This window comes from Triplophysa dalaica, chromosome 24, assembly GCF_015846415.1.
Source record: "Triplophysa dalaica isolate WHDGS20190420 chromosome 24, ASM1584641v1, whole genome shotgun sequence".
Lineage (NCBI taxonomy): Eukaryota > Metazoa > Chordata > Actinopteri > Cypriniformes > Nemacheilidae > Triplophysa > Triplophysa dalaica.
Genome location: NC_079565.1, coordinates 8,310,284 through 8,331,752, shown reverse-complemented (window position 1 = coordinate 8,331,752; position 21,469 = coordinate 8,310,284). Strand labels below are relative to the sequence as shown.

The following is a 21,469-nucleotide window of genomic DNA, read 5'->3' as shown; positions in this document are numbered from 1 at the left end:
TAACCAGTTGCATATAAAGTGACGCATCTTGTTCTCGCCAAACACAGCATTCCGTGACAGTGCGCGTGAACCTGACAAACCGACGTGATTCTACTCACGACAAGCATTAGAAAGACATGCCTTACTTGGGATAATATCAGTGCTCGAATTGAAGGGGGGCTGGGGGGTCCCGGGACCCCCCATAAGGCATTAGGGACCCCCCATAAGAAGTAAAAAACAGACTTTGGGGGGACCCTCAGATATTTGTATTTGAGTAAAAATTATAATGACTAATGTGATCAATGGAAATGGTCAATTTTGTCAAATAATTATTTAAAATCATTTAAATTAAGTTTGTTTATGGGCTAGTTGTCATGTCTCTTTAAATTCGAAACGCCCCACCCCACGTCTAAAGACCGCAAAGCGCAGGACAGAGAAAGAATCTTGTTCTTCTATGTAAGCCTGTTTTTGATATATAAGTATATAGTTATGCATATCTTAATCCAATATATTGTATATTTTCTATAAATTGTATATCGCGAGACTAACCCCCCGCCCAAAAAAGTATTCTGACGGGACCCCCCATAAGACTTGATTCAATTCGAGAACTGGATAATATACCAGTAGATTTGTGTGCTTTAAAAGTATTAATTTTCCTAAGTAAAAAAAACCCGATAAGTATGCGTCTATGTTGAAAATAAATATACTTTTAAAAATAAATAAATAAATGTTTTTTTTAATAATGTGGCATTTTTATGCACAACAACAACCACGATACTAATAATTATTTACCTTCTTATCAAATAAAGGATAATGCAGAGTAAATCAAATTCTTGGTATAAACCTGATCAAGAGGCGTTTCTTGTTTCGCCTTCATTGATTGGCCGCTTCACTTCCGGAACGAGCGCCGGAGATGCGCAATCAGGTTGCTTGTTGTTGCCGTGCGTGCGTGCATGCGTGCGTACGTGCGTGCTGAGGGACGGAGCCGGTGCGCCGGTAGACTCAGCGCTGTACTATGGACCTGCGGAACAGCGCTGCGACAGAACCCGATTACTCCCCGTACCATCCCGGCTCCGTCCCACGGGAGGTGCAGGCCAGAAAGCATGAGCAGGAGAAGCTGTCGGGAGTTGTGAAGAGCGTCCACCGGAAACTCCGCAAGAAATACATTGAAGGTATGCCATTGTGCTCCTAGCCTAGCCTGGATTAATGTCTGTAGTCTGGCCTGATCAGAGATGCGTCCGTTTATGGGCCGTTCCAATGCATCGACACAGATTGAGAGCAAACACGTTGTTATTTATATAAAATAAAAGCATTTTAACACGACATGTACAGATGTCATGCATGATTTGTTTTGGAAAGCAGTGAACTGTATGTCTGTCCCTGTGGGTGTCTTTAAGCCTGCTACCTCGACAGCATTTTTGGGGGCAGATGATGGCCAAAAAGCGCTTATGATGTCTAAAAAAATACTGTTCAGGTTCTGTCTGCGCAGCTCGACATTACAGCATCGTCAGCAAGCCTGTCTGGTGCGATTCATTTGTTCCTGTTTTGCTCTTTATGTATCTAATGGCTTTGTTTGAAACGCATAAAGCTCCTATTAATATCCATCCATCCATCAATACGGCTCACTTTTATTGAGCATTATTTATCCATTAACTCCAGAACTTAATTTATATAACGATTCAATACATTATAGTCAGTTGTGTGATCAGATACTTTGTGGTTGAAGGTTGCAAGTATATCTTGCAATTATCAATGAAAAATGTGTCCATTTAACAAGACAAGTTATTGTACAAACAGATAAATTCAGAAAAAATGGACAAAAGCAACTTGTGCGTGACAGTAGGTCAGGCTATTTTTAAGTGACGTAAATGTGGATTTTTTTGTTGCCTAATCTTTATTACAACAGCTGACCTTTCATTAGCGTGTTCCCTTTAAAGCAATAAAGATGTAATATTTTTGGTCTTGGTTTGTATTTAGAAGCCAAAAATAACAAAACGCTGTGTTTTACGTTTGTTTTAGTGTTTAGATCTTTACTTGGCTTGAGGTAAACACTGTGTTACGGAGCATCTCTATCGAATTTTTCTTCGAGCAGCATTTTTAATCCCACACACAGCAATCTATTCTCTAAACCCCGTGATGGGTTAATAAGGAAGGCGTGATCTAGTGTGTTTGGTTTTGAGAAGCTGTATTCATATGTATATCAGCACCACAGCCTCTTCTCTTCTTGCCTTATTCTCTGTAAATCTGATAAGCCCAGTTTTTTCCACTCGGTCATGGGACAGCTCACTTTTTTTTGTCAGTCTTGCCTCTAAAGGAATCCGTTAGGGTAGACGTCTAAGGAATTTTTGCGGTTGGCTACTGGTGTCATTGGCGTGATCAGCAAATTTTAGAACTGTTTGTGAATCAGCAAAAATACATTGATGATACGGTAGTTTTGAGCTCGGAGATTTCGGTTTTGTTAAGGGATAAAGGACAGTCTTCTGCAAGTTGTTGGAGACACGGATGCCTGCAGCGTTAAGGGAATTATGCACATGAGCTTCAGAAAGTATGTAAGATTTTTCACTCTTCAGGGCTCAACACAGTAAGAAAGGCTCAAGAGTTGCTGTGATGCAACTCCACTTTATGTTTGTTGAGCATGAGTGTTTTATTTGGATGCTCGGATTTTCAATAACGTTTCGACCTTTGCTGTTGCAAGTTCTGCTCATTCTTGAAAACGTGTCGCTGGGGTTATCTATAGTACCTAACAAGTTTTCATTTTTATTTTGGAGGCACCAGCTGTGATCAAATTAATGAATTACAGCAATTTGCATAAAGTATAGCTTTCATGGACTTGCATTAAAGCTGTTTTAATAACGTTTTATCGAATAATGCAGGTAAAACCTTTATAAAAAAGTAATGAAAGTCATGTTGTTTGAATAGCGCTTATACATTGTCTCAAAGTAGGTTTACGGAAAACTTGATTTACAACCAAATGAACTTTGACTCATGAATAAACATTTTCATGCACACCAACGTGGTTATCAATCTGAACCACTGACCACAACTGAGCCAGCTGTTAATATCCATGTTATTAAGTCTTTATGGCGTAGTTCATTAAATGCTGTATGAAGTGATTAATCTTCACAGGTGACTCTGTTTTGTCTCATTGGCTACAGTGGGAGATTTCGAGAAAATATGGCGTGAGCACTGCGAAGATGAGCAGACCCTTAGCGAGTATGCCACAGCCATGAGGAGCCTCGCCGACAACCACTGGGCGAGCAAATGCGAGGGAGAGGGACGCATCGAGTGGTGCCGAAGGTATATCTTAGATGTTGTCTTTGTTTTCAAAACGCTCTTCGTCCACACTGACATTTTCAAGCGTTTCCCAAACACTGCACCTCCACCTTAAACGCCTGAAAACACTTACTACGGCGCATGACACGTCAGCATTCTGTCATTTCTGTCAGGGGTTTATTTACTTTCTGCCTTGTTACGTCTCGGCAATCTGGAGCAGACACAGTTTTTTTTAAATAGACGGACAATGAGGTAATTTAGAAATGTTGCTGCAGGTAACACAAGACTGTAAAGCTGCGAAAGCGAAGTGAAACTTAACTCGCGATCCGCTGCCAAACAATAACTGCAAGTAATTAAATATTCCATCTACTAAAATGCGATCTAAAGTATGGATGAATTGACATTAATCCTATCAAACAGGAGTGCAGTCGAAACAACTGCGTCACATTACGAAAAAACGTGTTGTCGTTTTTATACCCCTCCGTTTCCATCATCCACACTGCAACGCAAAAACTGCATTTTCAAATGTATCCACTTTCGGGTGCGTTTTCGTAAAGCTCGCATTAGTGTGGACAGGGTATAAACTGATATAGTCTGGCGCTAGCAACCCTGAGGTCTTGCCCATACTAATACACAAGTATAGCTTGACTGCAATATCAGTGGCTTTGGATAAAAGAGTCTGCGCTGTCTTTTCACAGTGTTTGTCAGGAGTACTTCCAGAACGGAGGGATGCGACGAGCGCTGGAGAAGGATGAGAAGACCGCCAGACACACGGCCGCTGGAAATAACGCATCTGTGAACAATCTACAACAATTCTCTTCTCCAAGGTGCTCTAGCATGACTTAGTTTACCCGTGTATAAACATTGCCGATCTTCAAACTATTTGTATTTTGTTTGTCGGAGTGGATTGGGCACATTTGACTAGTTTATTGATTATATAGTGTTAATTTGTATCTTTTGTGAACAGTATATTTAATAAAAATATGTTTTTGTTAACAGCTCATCATTCCAGCTCGGTAGGATACGACTGTTGGATGTGGGAAGCTGTTTTAACCCTTTTCTGAAGTTTGATGAGTTTCTTACCGTCGGTATCGATATTGTGCCAGCTGTAGAGGTTTGTTTTTTTAGTAACATGATGCTGTAGACGTAAACCAGGGCAGTTACTACATTTAGATGTAAGAAATAAACTGACAGGCTGTTTAGGAAAGTACTGAGGTCTCTCTCCTTCCCCATTACTTATAGTCTCTAATTTTGACTGAATTATATAAAAAACAACAATAAGCAGCAAATGTTTTGGTGGCTTAATGATGTACATCACGGGTCACAACAGTACAACCCATTGCAGTAAGACATTATGCTAATCTAAGTCCATTGTTTTGTCAAATGTACTGTTCAAAAATATTTTCCCATCACTACAGAGCGTCTACAAATGCGACTTTCTCAACCTGCAGCTGCAACAGCCTTTGCAGCTGGCCTGCGATGCCCTTGACACCTTCCTGCATCAGCTGCGCGGCCCCATCGACGCTCTGCCCGCCCAGCTTTTTCACGTGGTGGTCTTCTCCCTGCTTCTGTCCTACTTCCCTTCGCCCTACCAGCGCTGGCTCTGCTGCAAGAAAGCACATGAACTTTTGACCCTGAATGGCCTCCTGCTCATCATCACCCCCGATTCTTCCCACCAGGGTCGCCACGCCCTCATGATGCGCAGCTGGCGAGTCGCAGTCGAGTCGCTGGGCTTCAAGCGCTATAAGTACGTCAAATTCTCCCACATGCACCTCATCGCTTTCCGCAAGGTCTCGGCCACCACCAGCAGCGACCTGGTCAGTCGCAACTACCCCGAGATGCTCTACATCCCGCAAGACTTTCACACTGTCGACGAGGATGGGTTCACGGATGCGTACGAGCCCCCGCGCTCCGACTTCGAGGAAGACCAATTGGCATGCAGCTTTGCGGAATTACCAGACACGCCGTACGATTCGGACTCGGGCGAGAGCCAGAGCAGCTCGGCACCTTTCCATGAGCTGGAAGACCCCATTTTGCTGCAGAGCTGAACTTGTTTACTGCCCCTCGTAACATTTAAAACCCTACTGTCGCTGCCAAATTGTTCCGCTGCTGTGCTCCACCCCTTTCGAAGCAGCAAATAAGTTTGCACAGAGTGAATGAGGATGTGTTGATTTTTAAGAAAGTGCGAGAGATCCTGAACACAACCGCATCAATTGGCAAAGGTTTTACAAAACGGTTTTCAAACAGAAACGGCTGCGTGATCTCAGGTTGATGAAAACTGGGCTGTTGTCATATCACGACTGTCAACTGGATAAGAATTGTCAAAGCATTTTGATTAGCGTGAGTCATGTCATTGTTGGTGTCAAAACACGCTTTCCTTTTGGCTTACGTGACGGGTTGCATTGAGGCTCACTTCCTTTTTTTAATGGTTTGATTCTGAGCAAGTTTCAACTTGACATTTCGGAGAGAGGCTTCAGCCGAAAGTTTTCGACAATTGCCTTCATCAGTGATATTTGTAGCATTTTAAGAACTTAGGTACGTCGTGTTGGTTTGGTTTGGTAATGTGACATGTGACCGTGAATGTGGATTTATCGCTTGGTTCCAATGTCGCAAAATAGTTGTAGCTTTTGAGAACAAACAATCTTGCAGGCGCTCAGATTGCATGCGTGCTTTTCATTTACTTCGTGGCAATATCTTTTGAATTTTGTGATCAAAAGGCGTGAACAAGTAGCATTGAGTGCGTTTTCATTTTATCCGCTATTATAACCGATGACTGTAGAGTAGACTCTTATAAAGTTACTTGTCAGTAGTATGGTTAGATATCTCTGCATTTTACCAAAATGTGACTTTATTGAGTAGAAGAATTGTTTACTCTTGACTGTTTACTCTTTAAACCTAAGTCTTTCTTCCTTCGTTTACCCTGTAACTGGTGTAGGCTGTATCTCATTGATTTATTCAATACGTAATATTAGCTTTCAAATCCGAAATTTCAAGGGACTGCGGTTGAAAAGTACCCCGACAAGAAGTTGGTTGGATGGGTTTTCACAGACACAAAGGTTGTTATTTATTTATCACCATAAATTTTAATCTCCTATGAACGCCGCTGCAGAATTTACAGCTTTTAATTCACTCTAGGTTCTTAAAACACTATATTAACTGTCCAAGCACATAATTTGCACATGTTCAATGCAACACCTTTTAGGGTTGGCAAGATATTGATACTTGACATCAGCAGAAGCACTTCATTAGAAAAGCAATATATTATCAATTATAAATTATCAGAAAATCTCCCATATCACAATAAACTGGTAGTTTCATTGAGGCACTGTTTTGTATTCAAGTGGATGCTGAAACCTGAATGACAGAAGATACTGTGTTGGTTTGTTGAATCTGAAAATGTGTGTGAAGTGTCCTAGATTTGGATTGTGTTGAAGTATCTATGTAAGTTTTGGTGTTAAGCACTTTAAAGGTGTTTTAGGGGTGCCAAAAACATGTCTGGACCGGAGTGATTTGAAAGAAATGATGGAAATCATGTGATTTCAAGATGTCTCAAGGTGCCTTCAAATTGTATTTTTGCATTTGTGATGGTAATGACACATTTTCTACTGATTGTCATGTCATAGTAAGCTAATCTTTCTCCCAAACGCACAGTTAAATACTCTCAGCAAATTAACCAGCTCTCGGCTAAATGACTAAATACTGCCCTATAATGATTACTTTAGCAATAACATTTTATGGCTCACTGTTTATAAAAAGATGTTTTAAAAACACACACAAAAAAAGAAAAGCTTTGTCTCGTACTGTTTACTTGGTGATTTGTTCAAACATTCAACATAAAACATATCAAACATCTTTGTCTTCCTCTGGTTCTTATCCACTGTTTGCATGATTGATTTCCTCTATCAGTGTTATGATGTTGACTCCCACAGTACTGGGCCGTTTGTGAGAATTGTCATTCATTTTTATAAATAAAGGTTTGGTGCCTTTGCTCTGCTTGTTTCTTGACTTTTTCCAAAGCAAGTTGCATGTGTTCACATGCAAGTCAAGATAGAGAATGGATTTTATATGTGAAGTTGTGATGTGAAGATAATAAACAATGCATTATAGATTTAAGATTTTGCAACAGCATAACTATAGTAGGGTCTTTGCATGAATTTTTACAGATATTTACCAATTATTTCTAAGCATAAAGAGAAATCAGACAACTCGAGTTTCAAATATTTCCCACCTCTGCACTTTGCATTTGACGGACATCAACCCCGACGTCAGGAAGACGCAATTCAAGTTTATTTATATAGCGCTTTTCACAATGTGTATTGTTTCAAAGCAGCTTTACAGGGGCAAACAGGAAAAACAGAAAAGTTAAAACACAGCACAGTGCATGGTATTTATACAACGAGTAAGTTCATTCTAATAAATAACATCTAATTTCTAAATAAATAAATGAATGAATGCAGTCTCCCGGTGAGCAGGCCAACACTGCCCTGCTGTGGCGAGGAACCCAAACTCCAATGATTGATTAATGGAGAAAAAAACCTCGGGAGAAACCAGGCTCAACCGGGAGGGCCAGATCCCCTCTGACGTGTCATAGCTGCACTCAGACTGGTGACATGTGATTTTAGTTTAGCATTTAATACCAAATATTGTAACTTCAGCATTAATAAGACAAATAGTCCGTCTTTGCTCTTGGTTGGGGATGTAGTGGTCTGAGCTGGGATGGTCCGATGGTCATATTTCTCTTGGCAGCTGGTGGAATTGCCTTAGATGGAGCTGGGATGGTCAGTCAGTCTGCAGCTGTATCTGGTGTAATCTCAAATTGGGGATGGGCATCTGTCGGTCGTCTGGACATGGTGGAACTTCTTCCTACCTCGGGATGGGCATCTGTCGGTCGTCTGGACATGGTGGAACTTCTTCCTACCTCGGGATGGGCATCCCGAGGCAGAGGCGGAAAGAGAATAAAGAGAATAATTAGCGTAGCTGCTGTTCATTAACTATGCATTAAGTGAAAGCTTGGCTGAAAAGATGTGTCTTTAATCTAGATTTAAATTGGGAGAGTGTGTCTGACCCTCGAATAGTATCAGGAAGGCTATTCCAGAGTTTAGGTGCTACGTATGAGAAAGCTCGTCCACCTTTGGTGGATTTTGTTATTCTAGGTATTGTCAAAAGTCCTAAGTTTTGAGATCTCAGCGAGCGTGATGGGTTGTAACGTGATAAAAGCTTGGTTAAGTAAGTAGGTGCTAAACCGTTCAGGGCTTTGTAAGTAATTAAAATAATTTTAAAATCAATGCGATACTTAATGGGTAGCCAGTGAAGCGATGATAAAACTGGGGTTATGTGATCGTATTTTCTTGACCTAGTAAGAACTCTGGCAGCTGCATTCTGAACTAACTGTAGTTTGTTTATCGATGATACAGGACAACCACTAAGTAGAGCATTACAATAGTCAAGCCGTGAGGTCACAAATGCATGAATAAGCTTTTCTGCGTCTGCAACACATAAACTATTTCGTAATTTGGCAACATTTCTAAGGTGGAAGAAGGCTGTTTTTGTGATATTTGAGATGTGATTTTTAAATGACAGGTTGCCGTCTAATATAACGCCTAGGTCTTTAACTGTATTTGTTGGAGTAACAGTGCAGCTTTCAATTTGCAGGCTGTAATCGGAGATATTCGGTTTACTTAATTCGGCAACACTTGACGTCACGCGTTTTCCACCGAAGAGCAAAATGATAGCACACAAAAGTCCTTTTTATTTTTACTTTTCTCTACTTTATTAAATCTTATTTTTTATTAATACGTTTTAAAACGTATCGTTTAGAACTCATTGAGGTCTGAGGTAACGTTAGGACATTTTAACTGGGATGGTCTTGAGCGCGGCATTTAATGTTTAATTTAATTAAAGTTTAATTAAAAAGAGTTATTCTAGCATGAATGTGAGTCCCAAATCTTTCGGTGGATTTTCGGCTTTAACAGATTTTTATGTGGTCTGGTTTTTAAACATCGGACATCACATCACTGTATTTTTATAAACAAAATAACTTTATAAAACATTAATAAATGTACGTGATTTAAAAAACAAAAATTCGCCAGTTTAGTTGTCGGGACTCTTGTGACGCTCCGTTTGTCCTTTACGGGCTTCCGTAGCAGCAGATCAATGAGGAAACATGGTGGATTACGAAGAAAGTTTAAACTATGGTTTGGGGAAATTGTGCTCTGTTTTTCCTCCCTTCTGTTGATTTCATCATAAACGAGTGCGTCCGATAACTAAAACGTCTACTGGGATATTTTTAATCTCGGTTTAGTCCACGTTACTCTCATCCTGATGGGAAATAACACAGTTGTCAACTTTCTGAAGCCGGTAAACATCTGATCTAAACCAGACTGACACCGCAAAAAACTCGCTTGACTGCTATTTTCGATACTTATTTTACACGATTCTGAGGATTAACGACTCCACAACCAGTTTCATCGAACTTCTATACCATGACCTTGAATAAATCGATTCAAAACAGGTGGATCTAGACAACTATTTTTTCATCTAAATCTGATTTTGGCCCTAAAATGTCGTCTCGAGAAACGATTAAGTTTAATGCTTTATATCAAAGACACAACTACGTACCTCAGTGCGCTCAATGGCTATGTACATTTCTCTCAATGTGACGCATGACGCACGTCATACACGTTCAGCACGTTGACTGACTGCTATTGTTGGAGTTTTACCTTTGTAACGATGTGTAAGTTGCTCAGATATTGCTTGAGTCACTTGCTTTACGCTGCCATGACCTGGCTGGATGAGGCCAACAGAGGGGTCAACATGTGGTCCTCCATCCGTTACCTAGGATACCTGTCCAGCCTGAACTCAATGGTTGCGGTTTGCTTGGGACTTTATGTACAATGGGAGAAGACGGGTGAAAATATTATCCTGGTCATTTTTATTTTAGGCCTCTTCGTCCTTGGGATTGCCAGTATTCTACACTACTATTTTGGCAAGGAGAGATTCAGCATCTTTCTGTTGCATCTGTGGTTTGGGTTCCTGCTGGGTTTGTTGTGCTTCCTCAACATCCCGTCCAAAGAGGCGGATGTGAAGGAGCAGGTGGCAAACTACATGTTGGTACTCAGCATGGTGATAAGAATCCTATGGGCTTTGGTCGAAAGAATGTGCGGTTACACTCGACATCAACCTGCGCTTCTCAGATCAAGAGAGACTTTGGAGCTCACAGGCTTTGTTGTGGCCAGTCTTACTTTGGTCGGACACAAATTCATAAGCATCGTAGTTCTGACGCTCTCTTTAGCTGCTCTCATCGTGGATTTGCGGATGAAATCCTTCCTGGCACTTCTGAACCTAAGCTGCTTCTCTGCGGTCTCGGCATTCTTCTTCCAGGAGTCTTTAGGGGTGTCCACCAACCCCTTCGCGCTGTCCTGCTTCATCAGCCGACTGGTCTGCGACCCGTTTCTGGACTTCTACTTCAGTGGTCTTTCGGTCACCGAGCGCTGGTCGCCGCTGCTGGTGAGAAGAGGCCTGTGGAGGCACCTGTCGCTTCTTCCGATGGTTGTTGTGGAATTGAGCTTTCTGGTCGTGGCTGCTATGAAGATGAGAGATATGGATCGGTGGTACCTGTTGATCCCGGGTCTCTCAGCTTCAGCTGTTTTTTGGATCATCTGTCATCTGGTTTTTCTGGTCACACTGTGGGGGTTCCACAGTAAATTGAGTGACTGTCAGAGACTGTGCATGGCGCACATGTCAGAAGCCGGAGAGCTAGACAGGGTGATGGCGTCGAAGGGCATGCGGCACTTTTGCCTCATATCAAAACGCCTGGTGTCGTTCAGCCTGGTGTCAACCATTATACTAGGAGCACTGGCTTGGCAGGTAAGTTTTGTGGATTGAAGAATTTACTTTTAGGGTGGTTGATGGAGCACATATAGAAGTGGCCAAAAGTGATGTCTGGAGGCATATAGAAATTTTACAATATTTTCTTCTGGGTACAGAATTTTATAAATTGGCAAAACAGTCAACTTTTAACTACTTATTGGAAGAAAAAAATAAGCAAAAACGCAAACTAAAGGTTATTAGGTAATATAGGTTACATTTGAATAAACAAATACATATACAAATGTACAGTAAACAATACAACACACAGGAAATAAGACATACGTTGATTAGAGCTTTATGAGTTATTGATATTTATTGATACTCTGTTATGGGAATGTTTTGTAGTCAATCTCCTATCTTTATATTATATCTTGCACATATGTAGTGTTAGATTGTTTGCCAATCACATCCATGCAACATGTATATGTGACCCTGGACAACAAAACCAGTTTTAAGAGTCATTTTTTCAAAATTGAGATTTTTGCATCATCGGAAAGCTGAAGAAATAGGCTTTCTATTGATATGTGGTTTGTTAGGATAGGACACGGGCGGAACAACAACTGTTTACAAAGCTGGAATCTGAGGGTGCAAAAAAAGCAAATATTGAGAAAATCACCTTTGAAGTTGTTTATCTGAGGCACTCTAGCAGGCCATCCACTCACAAAAAATAGTTTTTATACATTTACGGTTGAAAATTTATTCGATATCTATATGGAACATGATCTTTGCTTAATATCCTAATGATTTTTGGCAAAAAGAAAAATCTGTAATTTTTACTCCTACCATGTATTTTTGGCGATTTCTAAAAAAGTTCCCGTGCTACTTAAGACTGATTTTGTTGTCCAGGGTCATATATAAGATTTATAATGCATCTTTAATACCATATTAACTATTATTTATAGAGTATATATATAGTTTTCTAAAGTTGGATATCACTTTTGGGCACTACTGTATTTGGAAGAAAGAGTGTGACGTTAAATAATAAGTAAACCTAATATGTAAACCACACTTAAATAAATAAACATTTACTACATCAATTAATTAAATTAAAAAAACTTTTTTTTTAACCAAATGATACTAGACCTAAACTAAATGTTTTGCTGTATTTCATTGAATTAATTTAATGTCTTGTGAATTGATATTATTGATTGTACATGGTGAAAATTAATAACTCAATATGTAGTTAATGTTGAGTCCTGATTTTTTTAAGTCTTAATTAAATTTTTTTCCCTACAGCCTTCAAGCAGTCTGTTTATTGCCTTGTTTTTGCTGGTGTTACCGCTCGAGTCGCTTGCCCACGGCCTCTTTCATGAGCTGGGAAACAGCCTGGGAGGAACATGTGTAGGCTACGGTGTGGTCATTCCTACCAACTATTGCAGGTATTGAAAATAAACACAGCGCATGTTATTCATGCACATAAGAGACATTCTTTTATGGTGCAGTATGTCAATTTGACGAGTCAGCACCATGCTATAGCAGTGAATCAAATTGTATCGGCACAATCAATTTAACAGGTATCAAACCTGCAAACCCACTCAGATCTCCAAATGATTTCTTTTAACCCTTTCTTTTCTCTCTCAGCCCAGATGGGCAGCCCACCCTGCTGCCCCCGGCGCATGTGCAAGAGCTTAACACGCGCTCGACAGGGATGCTCAACAACGTGCAAGGCTTCTTCTCGCATCACATGATTGAGGCGTACGGCTGCGACTACTCCACCAGTGGCTTGAGTCTGGAAGCCCTGCAGGCCAAGCTCCGCATATTCATGGAGGCCCACACGACCGACGGGCCACGACATGACACCTACGTGCTCTTTTATAGTGGCCACACCCATCGCAGTGGAGAGTGGGCTCTGGCAGGTAAGACAAGTGGAATTGTGAAAGTTACATACAGTGTGTGGATGACATTATAAAGCTTCACCTTCGTTTTATCCAATCAGGTGGAGACGTTTTACGTCTAGATGAGATCGTGCAGCTCTGGAGGGAAAAAAACACTGGCTCTTGCTCCCGCCTCATCATTATTCTCGACACTGAGAACTCTTTGCCTTGGGTGAAGGAGGTGAAGAAGATCGAAGGGCTTTACGTAGCAGTCCAAGGGGCTGCGCTGTCAAATCCCACAGACCGTGAACTCCAGGATGCACCTCAGCTTGGCGACTTCATCTCCCAATGGGTCGATTTTAACTGTAACCCCGACAGCATCGTCCGGTGGTCAGAGCGCAGCCGGACCATCCGAGCCGCATACGGCGTCTCCAGACACTGGAGTGACTACAAGCTCCACCTTCCCACCGAAAGTGATGTCACCAGGCACTGGAAGATTTACTTCCCACGGTTGACTTACCCTGTGGTTCAGTTAGCTCATTGGTGTGGTGTGCTGAATCTCTTTTGGGTTTGCGGTTACTGCGTCCGAGTACTCAGGAGGATCAAACTGACATGGTTCCCTCCTGCGGTGCTAGATACGGGACAAGGTTTCAAGCTGGTCAAATCGTAGAGCAGCACTTTGACTGTGCTGTGGTGATGTTTTACGCAGCTGCCGGTCACAGCAGAGGTTGTGAGTCTGGACACGGGTAGGGAACTGTCATCTACAGCAGTTTTGTTGTGTAGACCAGCCGAGCAATGTATGAAAATCTCAGGTATGAAACACTCCAGGTGTGTTTGCGATGGGAAGAATAGGTGAAAGTTAGCCTACTTACTAACATGAGCGTGTCTATTTGCTCTCTAAGCAAATTCATCACTTAAGAAAGCAAGGGTGAGTCTCTGAACCAGGAAAAAACAACATTTTGAACATTTTTCAACCGAAATTGAAAAAAAAAAATCTGTCTTCGTTTACATATTACATGGTTCATATATTTTTGTGCCATATAACGAAAATAAATAGGCTGTGCTTTTTGTGCCAAAAATTTCAAACCTGTATGACTTTCTTCTGCAGAACTCAAAAGAAGATATTATGAAGAATTTTACAGCGGTAAACATTGACTTCTATTGTATGGACACAAAAAAATGCAAGTGAACGGGTACTGCAGCTTTTCAGTCACCAACATTCTTCAAAATATCTTCTTTTGTGTTCTGCAGAAGAAAGAAAGTCACACAGGTTTGAAATGACATGAGGGCGAGTAAACGATGACAGAATTTTCATTTTTGGGTGAACTGTCACTTAAAGCACAGCCTATTTATTTTCCTTATATTGCACAAAAAATACGTTGCATCATTCAAATGAGAAAATGTACGATAATTTAAATGGTAAATTATTTTATTTCTTGACCTTTTATTCCGATTTATATAGAAAGGTATTGTATCACAGTAAAAACTGTAATACTCATGTTTTACAGATATAATTTAAGAATAACTATTGAGAATAATTGGAAGAAAAAAAAACATTCCGGTACTTGTAATAATATAATATAATGAAACTGTGCAAAAAAATATTTTATTTATGCAACAAACAAAAAAATTGGGGGGGTTATTGGGTGGTGACAAGAGTTTCAAATACAGTATGTTACTGATGGGTCTAACTGTTACGGCTTTAACCTGCTTATTTTTCAATCCTTACTTTCATTTAACACTTATTAGCATCATCTGTTAATGATTTGTTCATGTTAACTTTATCAACTTTAAATAATAAATGAACCAGCTTTGCGTCATTTGTTGAGTGCCTCCTCTTAACTGTAGCCTACTTCACAAAATACCTGGCCTTATATTTCTGCACAAGTATTTAACACTTACATTCTCATCAGTTAATTCGAGAACTATATTTTGTTGGTCTATAAAGGACAAGATTTTCGACCGCCCTTAGAAACTGTGATAAATAACACTATTGTGTGATTAATTTTAGTTAAATTTTTCCAAACACTGTTGAATATCAACTTGCAAAGCAAGCAAGGATTATATTTTAGTAATTCGACTAATATTCTGTGTTGCTTAATGGTAATAGTGGAGATTTGTTTAAGAAAGCCAACATAACTAATGTTTATACTTTTGTATGTGTTTTATGAAGTGCCTTGTGTAAAGTTAGTCATCACCAAAAGATGCGGGGATTAACTCCTAGTCAAATATGCAATATTTATTAACTGATCCTAGATTGTGCTAAAACAGGAATGAAGAGGTCTGAATTTAAAGACTTGATGAAGATTGAACAAGTTAATGGAATTTGATGATTTCAATGATTTCTTGATTGTTTATGTGTGTGTGAAATCAACCATAATCAGAATGACTTTGATAATAATAAAACTTGTTTTTCTACTGCCAGTTCCTGTATGGAGTTGATTTTGGTTACAGAAAATCGTATAAATACCTGTTCTGCAGAATATTCTTGTTTCATGTGTGCATTTTATTCAAATAGACTTTAAATCAACAGTACGTTACAGGAACTCTGCGCGTGTAACTACATAAATCTTAATACACATGCTTATTTTAGTTGTTTATTGAGCTTTCTATTGAAAGACATCTCCTTTGAAGACGTGTAAATAAATAATGTTTATTTGTCATGATATGTCATAAAAATCAGACGTTTTCTTTTTGAACACTGAAGGTGGCAACAGGTTATTTTGGCATTACTGGTTTTCAGCTGGAGCTGCCTCTGTCTTTCAAAAGTTTATTAAGGACGCTGGTCTGTTTCAAAAGCTTGAGGTTTGAGATATCTTCTGCTATTACAGGAACTTCAGAGGTGCGATTTGGACCCTCGGATTCGCTCTCGCTGTCCGATAGACCCGTAAGTAGAGCGTCGTTCTCGTATGTCGGAAAGTAGTATCTAGAAAGAGTTTCAAATATAAATCAAACCAAAAGGACAATCTAACCTTGTCGGTACGTGCAGCTGATCTGATATAATATTTGAGATAATGTGTTAATAAAAGTGAGCTCTTACTGTGGTTGGTCCCAGTGGGAGACCTCCGGTAGCTGCATCATATGACCCGTGGTAACAAGGTGTTGAACCAGCTCCTCTTTGCTTCCTAATTTCTCTTGACAGCCATAGCAGCGACACTGGTGTAGCTCACGACGGATGTAGTTCACCAGTTTGACTTGCTGGTAAAACTTTAGGTCTGGCCAAAAAATAAAAAATACATGACTTCAGAGATCTTGTTTCATGTAATAGAAGAATAAAGTGTCTCCAAAACAGCCCGATACTCATCTTAGATATAAAATGATACTCACTTAGATCTGTTTTTAACTTGTGCAGGTCAAATTCATGAGTTTCCTGAAGAAGAAAAAACAATGTTTTTTTACACTTATTTTTAAGCTTGAGGAAATAGAAGATATTTTGAAGTACATTTCTCAAAATATATTTTTTATATCCGATTTTATCAGATACCTTCATGTGCGTGTAGATTTTCTCCATCGTATCTGCCTGCTGTTCACAAAACAGACATACGGCACACACAGGATGAGCTTGCCAATCTGACCAATCACTGTAAAGAATTGGTAAATGAGAATTTAAGTGAACATTTGACATCTGAAGGACATTTCATTAGCCTCTGAAGATCAAGTAAAAGGTCTTACTCATCCTCATCTTCTAACAAATCTCTGTCATCTTCAGACTGTACCTCCTCCCAGGTCTTTCCCAACTCCTGCAACACCAGCACAAAGATCTCAACCAAACCGACACACAAATTTAAATCCAATGTCATAAGAAGCCTTAGAGGAATGGACGTACCAGGTAATTGATGATGTAGAAGCGATCATAGACATTGTTTCTAGCGTTGATTCGCCGGTGCTGCTTCTTTCTCATGTGATCCTTCAAGGTCGTTTTGTCCCTGAATGTTTTCTCACAGTACAGACACTGCATACTATTAAAAAAAAATATTTGTATAGGTACATAAAAAAAATGTGGTGCCTTATGAAAGTTACATTAATGTTAAAATGTATTTATTTTTGCATATTTTCTAATAATAACCTTTATGAATAATGATACCACCAGTCTAAGAAAACGCTTATGTTGGATTGACAAATAAACTGAATGTTAATTGAAAGGTTATTAAAACTTAATTTATAGAAATAACTTAACATTGTGATTTTAAGATGAACCAAATGTAAAACATTAATGAAAAACAAACGCTAAAGACTGCTGGTATAAAATGAACTATATCACCAATAGGTGGCGTACCTGATCCATCTCCACTATGACTACTAGTGACTTTTGATCTTTAAAATCAGTTAAAAACCAAAGAGATTAAGAATTGAAAACTTAAAACACTTACTTCTCTAGTTTCCACTCAAGAGTGTCAAGGAACTCTGTGCAGTAGACGATGTTATCCGGCAGACCAATGCTGAATGAGTGTTCTTTAGCCATGTGGTTGAGAAGTAAAGACCTATAGAAACACAACATACATTACTAAGGCAAGGAGCAACACAGTATCTCTTTTAATGTAAAAGTAGTAAAGTTAATATCACTGCAAAAAAGGATGTGTCACTCACATAAACATTTCTTAATTTTTGTTATGTGACTATAAAGCTTATCAGAAATAGCGGTCTGAATTATTTAATGAAGCATTTTTCTTCAAAATAACAGGTGTGGTCAAAGTGTGCCACGGGTTTTAGAGTAAGCTGTACCATTGTGGAAGCTTAACTTACAGTAATGGTTAATTACAGAAAATGATCAAGAATTTAACTTAAAAAAATAAAAAAGGTTTATACATTATTTACAATACGTTTTTTTTATTTTGTGTAACGTTCATTACCAGACAACTGCAAGGAGAGGGCAACAATTTAGGAGAGGGTAAAAATTTAAGAAATGAGGGTAACACTTTACAATAAAGTTGTATTTGTTAACATTATTTAATGCATTAGCTAACATAAACTAAAAATGAGCAATACTTCTACAGCATCATCTTAATACACGTTAATTTCTGCATTTCCTAAAAAAGCATTTAAATCAATCATTGTGTTTGTAAACATAAGTTAATGCACAATGAACTAACACGAACAACAGTATTGACATTAACTAACATTAACAACGATTAATAAACGCTTAAAACTATATTGTTCATTGTTAATTCAGGTCAGCTAATGCAGTTACCAATGATGACAAATACAACTTTATTGTTAACTATTATAGAAATGATATATCTGTTTCTTCGCTACAGTGGCTTCTACTAATTTCAACACTAATCTATTAAAGGTATCCTGATATAAAAGCAGTGATAGTTTTATCTCCATCTATTTCTACCTGAATACAGGACAACTTAAAACGTCCGACCCACTCAGCATTCACCTGTTTCCTGTAAATTCTTCATTGCAGAACATACAGGTGCGGTGAAAGCTTGTATCGTCCCTCTCTTTTTGCTGCTTGTCCAGAACTTCCTCCTATTAAAAACACATCATCACACACTCATCTATTGTTTTCAATATGCGTTATAAATACGGTTACATAATTGTGATTCCATGAACAAGAATAATAATAATTATTATTATTATGAATCACAGTGTGTCAGCACTGTTTTTAATCATTCCGCATTTGTGACACCCGCTGTCGGTTCGTCATATTCATGAGCAATTACCGCAGATGCAAACTGCAAATTAACGGTGTTTAGCAAACAGTGCTAATCCTTACATACCGAGAGTTTCATCGACATGCAGCGTGTCATCGAATGATTGAGAAAGGTCACAGCTGCGCTGTTAAACAGCTGGTCGCCACACTGCTGAGGCGACTGCAGAGGTGCTGAGAACGCAGGTTGCCTAGCAACCACAATCACAGATTTTTCCCTTAGATGAAATGTGTTCGAGATGATTATGTTGACTCATAATATCTCTGCAAAAACAATCAGGGGGGCGGTGGGGGAGGAACGGAGGCTCGGGTATCTTGCAGAACGATGTGTTAATTGATTTCTCCAAACTTCCAGGTAGATAATCATTATGGGATTTCTGGCCAGACACCCACCTAAGACGCTTTTATTGTATAGCAACTGTATTTCAACTGTATGCAGTAACAGACGACAGGTCAACAAAATTGAAAATTTTCAATATTTCAAATGCATAACGTTTTCCAACACCGTAACACCTTTCTCTGCCTATGAAATTAATTATGAAAATTATAATAGCGTTGCGAACCAAAAAACTTTCATCATTGACTTTTATCATATGGACACGTAACCACAGAGACATACCTCAAAAGATCTTCTTTTCTGTTCCATATTAGAAAATAATCATGTACAGGTTTTGTTTGACATGAGTGAATAAATAATGACCCAATTTTTATTTTTGGTTAAACTATCCCTTTTTATCGCCTTTTAAATAGTATGTGCTTATCAATATAATGCTTACATACGATTATGCTTTGTAATGTATTGCAAGGTCTATTTAGATCAAGGATGTTATTTTCCAAATCTCCCAGATCAGGAGATCTGATCTAGAATCCGCTCTAAATGTTCAAAACATAATAAAACATAAATTATGTGTCACACAGGAAGCTGATTCCAGAGCAGCACATCTAACCTGAATTGTTTGATGGCGACAGGACACTCACCAGTCGTCTCTGTTGCAGCTGCTCCCTAAGGATTCTGTCCTCCGGCAGTACATCGCATAAAAGAAAGTAGTGCTCTTGTTGTTCTGAAATGACCCAAAGAGTTTTTTACACTTTTAAGTCCAAAAGTGATCTATATAAATAATATAGTAGATCATGTCTCCTTACCTTCTGGACCTTCAGAGTTGGTCTTTATAACACTACAAAAGTCTGTGATGGGCTGTTCTGTAAATCGTTTCTTCCAATACAACATGTACCTGCAACAAAATGGTTGTCAATCATTAAAAGGTTATTCTGCAAGTATAAACAAAAAGACAATGTGATAACAGCATATGTATAAGAAATATTGGGGACCGACTGTACTGTCCTGGAGGTCTGCATTTATTGTAGTAATCGAATAGTCTTACCGTGGGAAATCTGCGATGAGTTTGACATCAGCGATGACCAGTTTATGATCCAAAACCATGTGCTTGAGAAGCTGGTCTTTTTCAGAAGAGGGGAAAGAGTCTGAACACAGCACACAGGTCACTGGAGGCCCGTCGTTGAAAGACAGACTGGTGCTAGCACTCAGGTGCTCGGGGAAACAAAGTGGCTCTAGAATACAATCCTGATCACCTGACAATGAAAGAACATTGTAGGGTACAATATCATTGTAGGTTTCGACAGTACTTATATTTCCTATAAACATAATTTAGAGAAATAAACCTCACCCAAAATGTACGAAGCGGCACATGCAAACACATGCATTATAACTTTTGCATAATTACTTTCAACCAAACTTCCTCTTAAAATTGTCCTAGCAGAATACAACGGAGATGTTTTTTGTTTCTGTTTTGTTTAATATTTCATATTTGCATTTATTTTTTAAAAAGTGGAGCATTTATTAGGGTTAATTTACTTTTTTATTAGTTATAGTTTATCTTTTAATTCATTTGCAGATTATAATCTCAGTGATCGATGTAAATTTATTTTAATTTATTGCTAAAGCAGGAATTTCTCATTTTCATTTGGTTTACACTTTTCGATGAATATTTTGGCCTGTATTTTCTTTGATCTCAATTAAATGAAATGTTTTACCTATTAGTTTACTACGAACACTGCCGAGTACCAATGAACAGGCTCCATTCATGTTTTGACACTCACAGTTTCCACACTTTTTGAACAGTTTGTAATTTCTTTGGGACTCTAAAACTTTATTTTGTGTAATGTTCTTCTAGAAAAGGATGCTCCTGCATCTTTAAAAGTATTAAAGCTACTGAAGTCGTTAAAGGTCAGTAATTCATTCTAGCTCTGACTTATACAGGGGACTTCGGCATGTTACAGGCACACCCACACTACTAGTGAGAAAGCATCGCTGTCTCGAGCATCCCACGAACCTCAAGATGCCCAATATTCACAGTCACACAAACAAGCCACTGACTCACGCAAACAGCAGGTCTCCCTCCTGACACATTTGTACTCCCAGTCCTAAATCCACTTTATCCAATTTATATTACCTTAATAAATTGATTTCTGCTATCAGAAACTTTGAAATGCACATCTCGATTATGAGATTCATCATCAAGTGCCCTTTTTGTGGAAAAAAAATATGTAAATGTGGCCAAAGGCTTCTTCATAGTGTAACTTAGATGGCCAAATGTGTTACATTGCTTGTTGGTTATAGTCACGCCGTGATATTAAATCTGCGGACACGTTAAACATGTTGATTACAATACATATTAGTATTTGAAGACGAATACCAAAAAATAAAACCAATTCATGTCGTAATAATAAAAGTTCGTTTAACCAACCTGTCAAATTAGTGTTGTGCGCCTCGGCGGCCATTTTTGTCTTTTCCTAGTCATGTGACTAGGCGAATCATTTAATGGCCAATCAGAATGATCCTACCACCGCGAAGGGGTTT

General features: G+C 39.0%; 3 protein-coding genes across 3 annotated transcripts; 2 read left to right on the top strand and 1 right to left on the bottom strand.

Annotated features, from left to right (window-relative positions):
• Positions 1–905: 905 nt before the first annotated feature.
• On the top strand, positions 906–7,240 carry bmt2 (base methyltransferase of 25S rRNA 2 homolog). The gene is made up of 5 exons (XM_056739466.1): positions 906–1,151; positions 3,135–3,276; positions 3,951–4,079; positions 4,252–4,366; positions 4,671–7,240. The coding sequence occupies exons 1-5, from the start codon at positions 995–997 to the stop codon at positions 5,298–5,300; spliced, it is 1,173 nt and encodes a 390-aa protein (XP_056595444.1). The 5' UTR covers positions 906–994; the 3' UTR covers positions 5,301–7,240.
• Positions 7,241–7,378: 138 nt separating this feature from the next.
• Positions 7,379–15,359, top strand: tmem168b (transmembrane protein 168b). Its single transcript, XM_056739464.1, has 4 exons — positions 7,379–11,118; positions 12,358–12,500; positions 12,703–12,977; positions 13,058–15,359. The coding sequence occupies exons 1-4, from the start codon at positions 9,982–9,984 to the stop codon at positions 13,603–13,605; spliced, it is 2,103 nt and encodes a 700-aa protein (XP_056595442.1). The 5' UTR covers positions 7,379–9,981; the 3' UTR covers positions 13,606–15,359.
• A 209-nt stretch (positions 15,360–15,568) lies between these two features.
• Positions 15,569–21,447, bottom strand: znf277 (zinc finger protein 277). The gene is made up of 12 exons (XM_056739465.1): positions 21,357–21,447; positions 19,974–20,181; positions 19,735–19,823; positions 19,570–19,652; positions 18,319–18,410; positions 17,306–17,416; positions 16,762–16,894; positions 16,608–16,675; positions 16,420–16,516; positions 16,263–16,305; positions 15,976–16,150; positions 15,569–15,861 (listed from the first exon to the last, which is right to left on the bottom strand). Exons 1-12 carry the CDS (start codon positions 21,388–21,390, stop codon positions 15,675–15,677), a joined length of 1,320 nt encoding a protein of 439 aa, XP_056595443.1. The 5' UTR covers positions 21,391–21,447; the 3' UTR covers positions 15,569–15,674.
• Between the last annotated feature and the right edge of the window lie 22 nt (positions 21,448–21,469).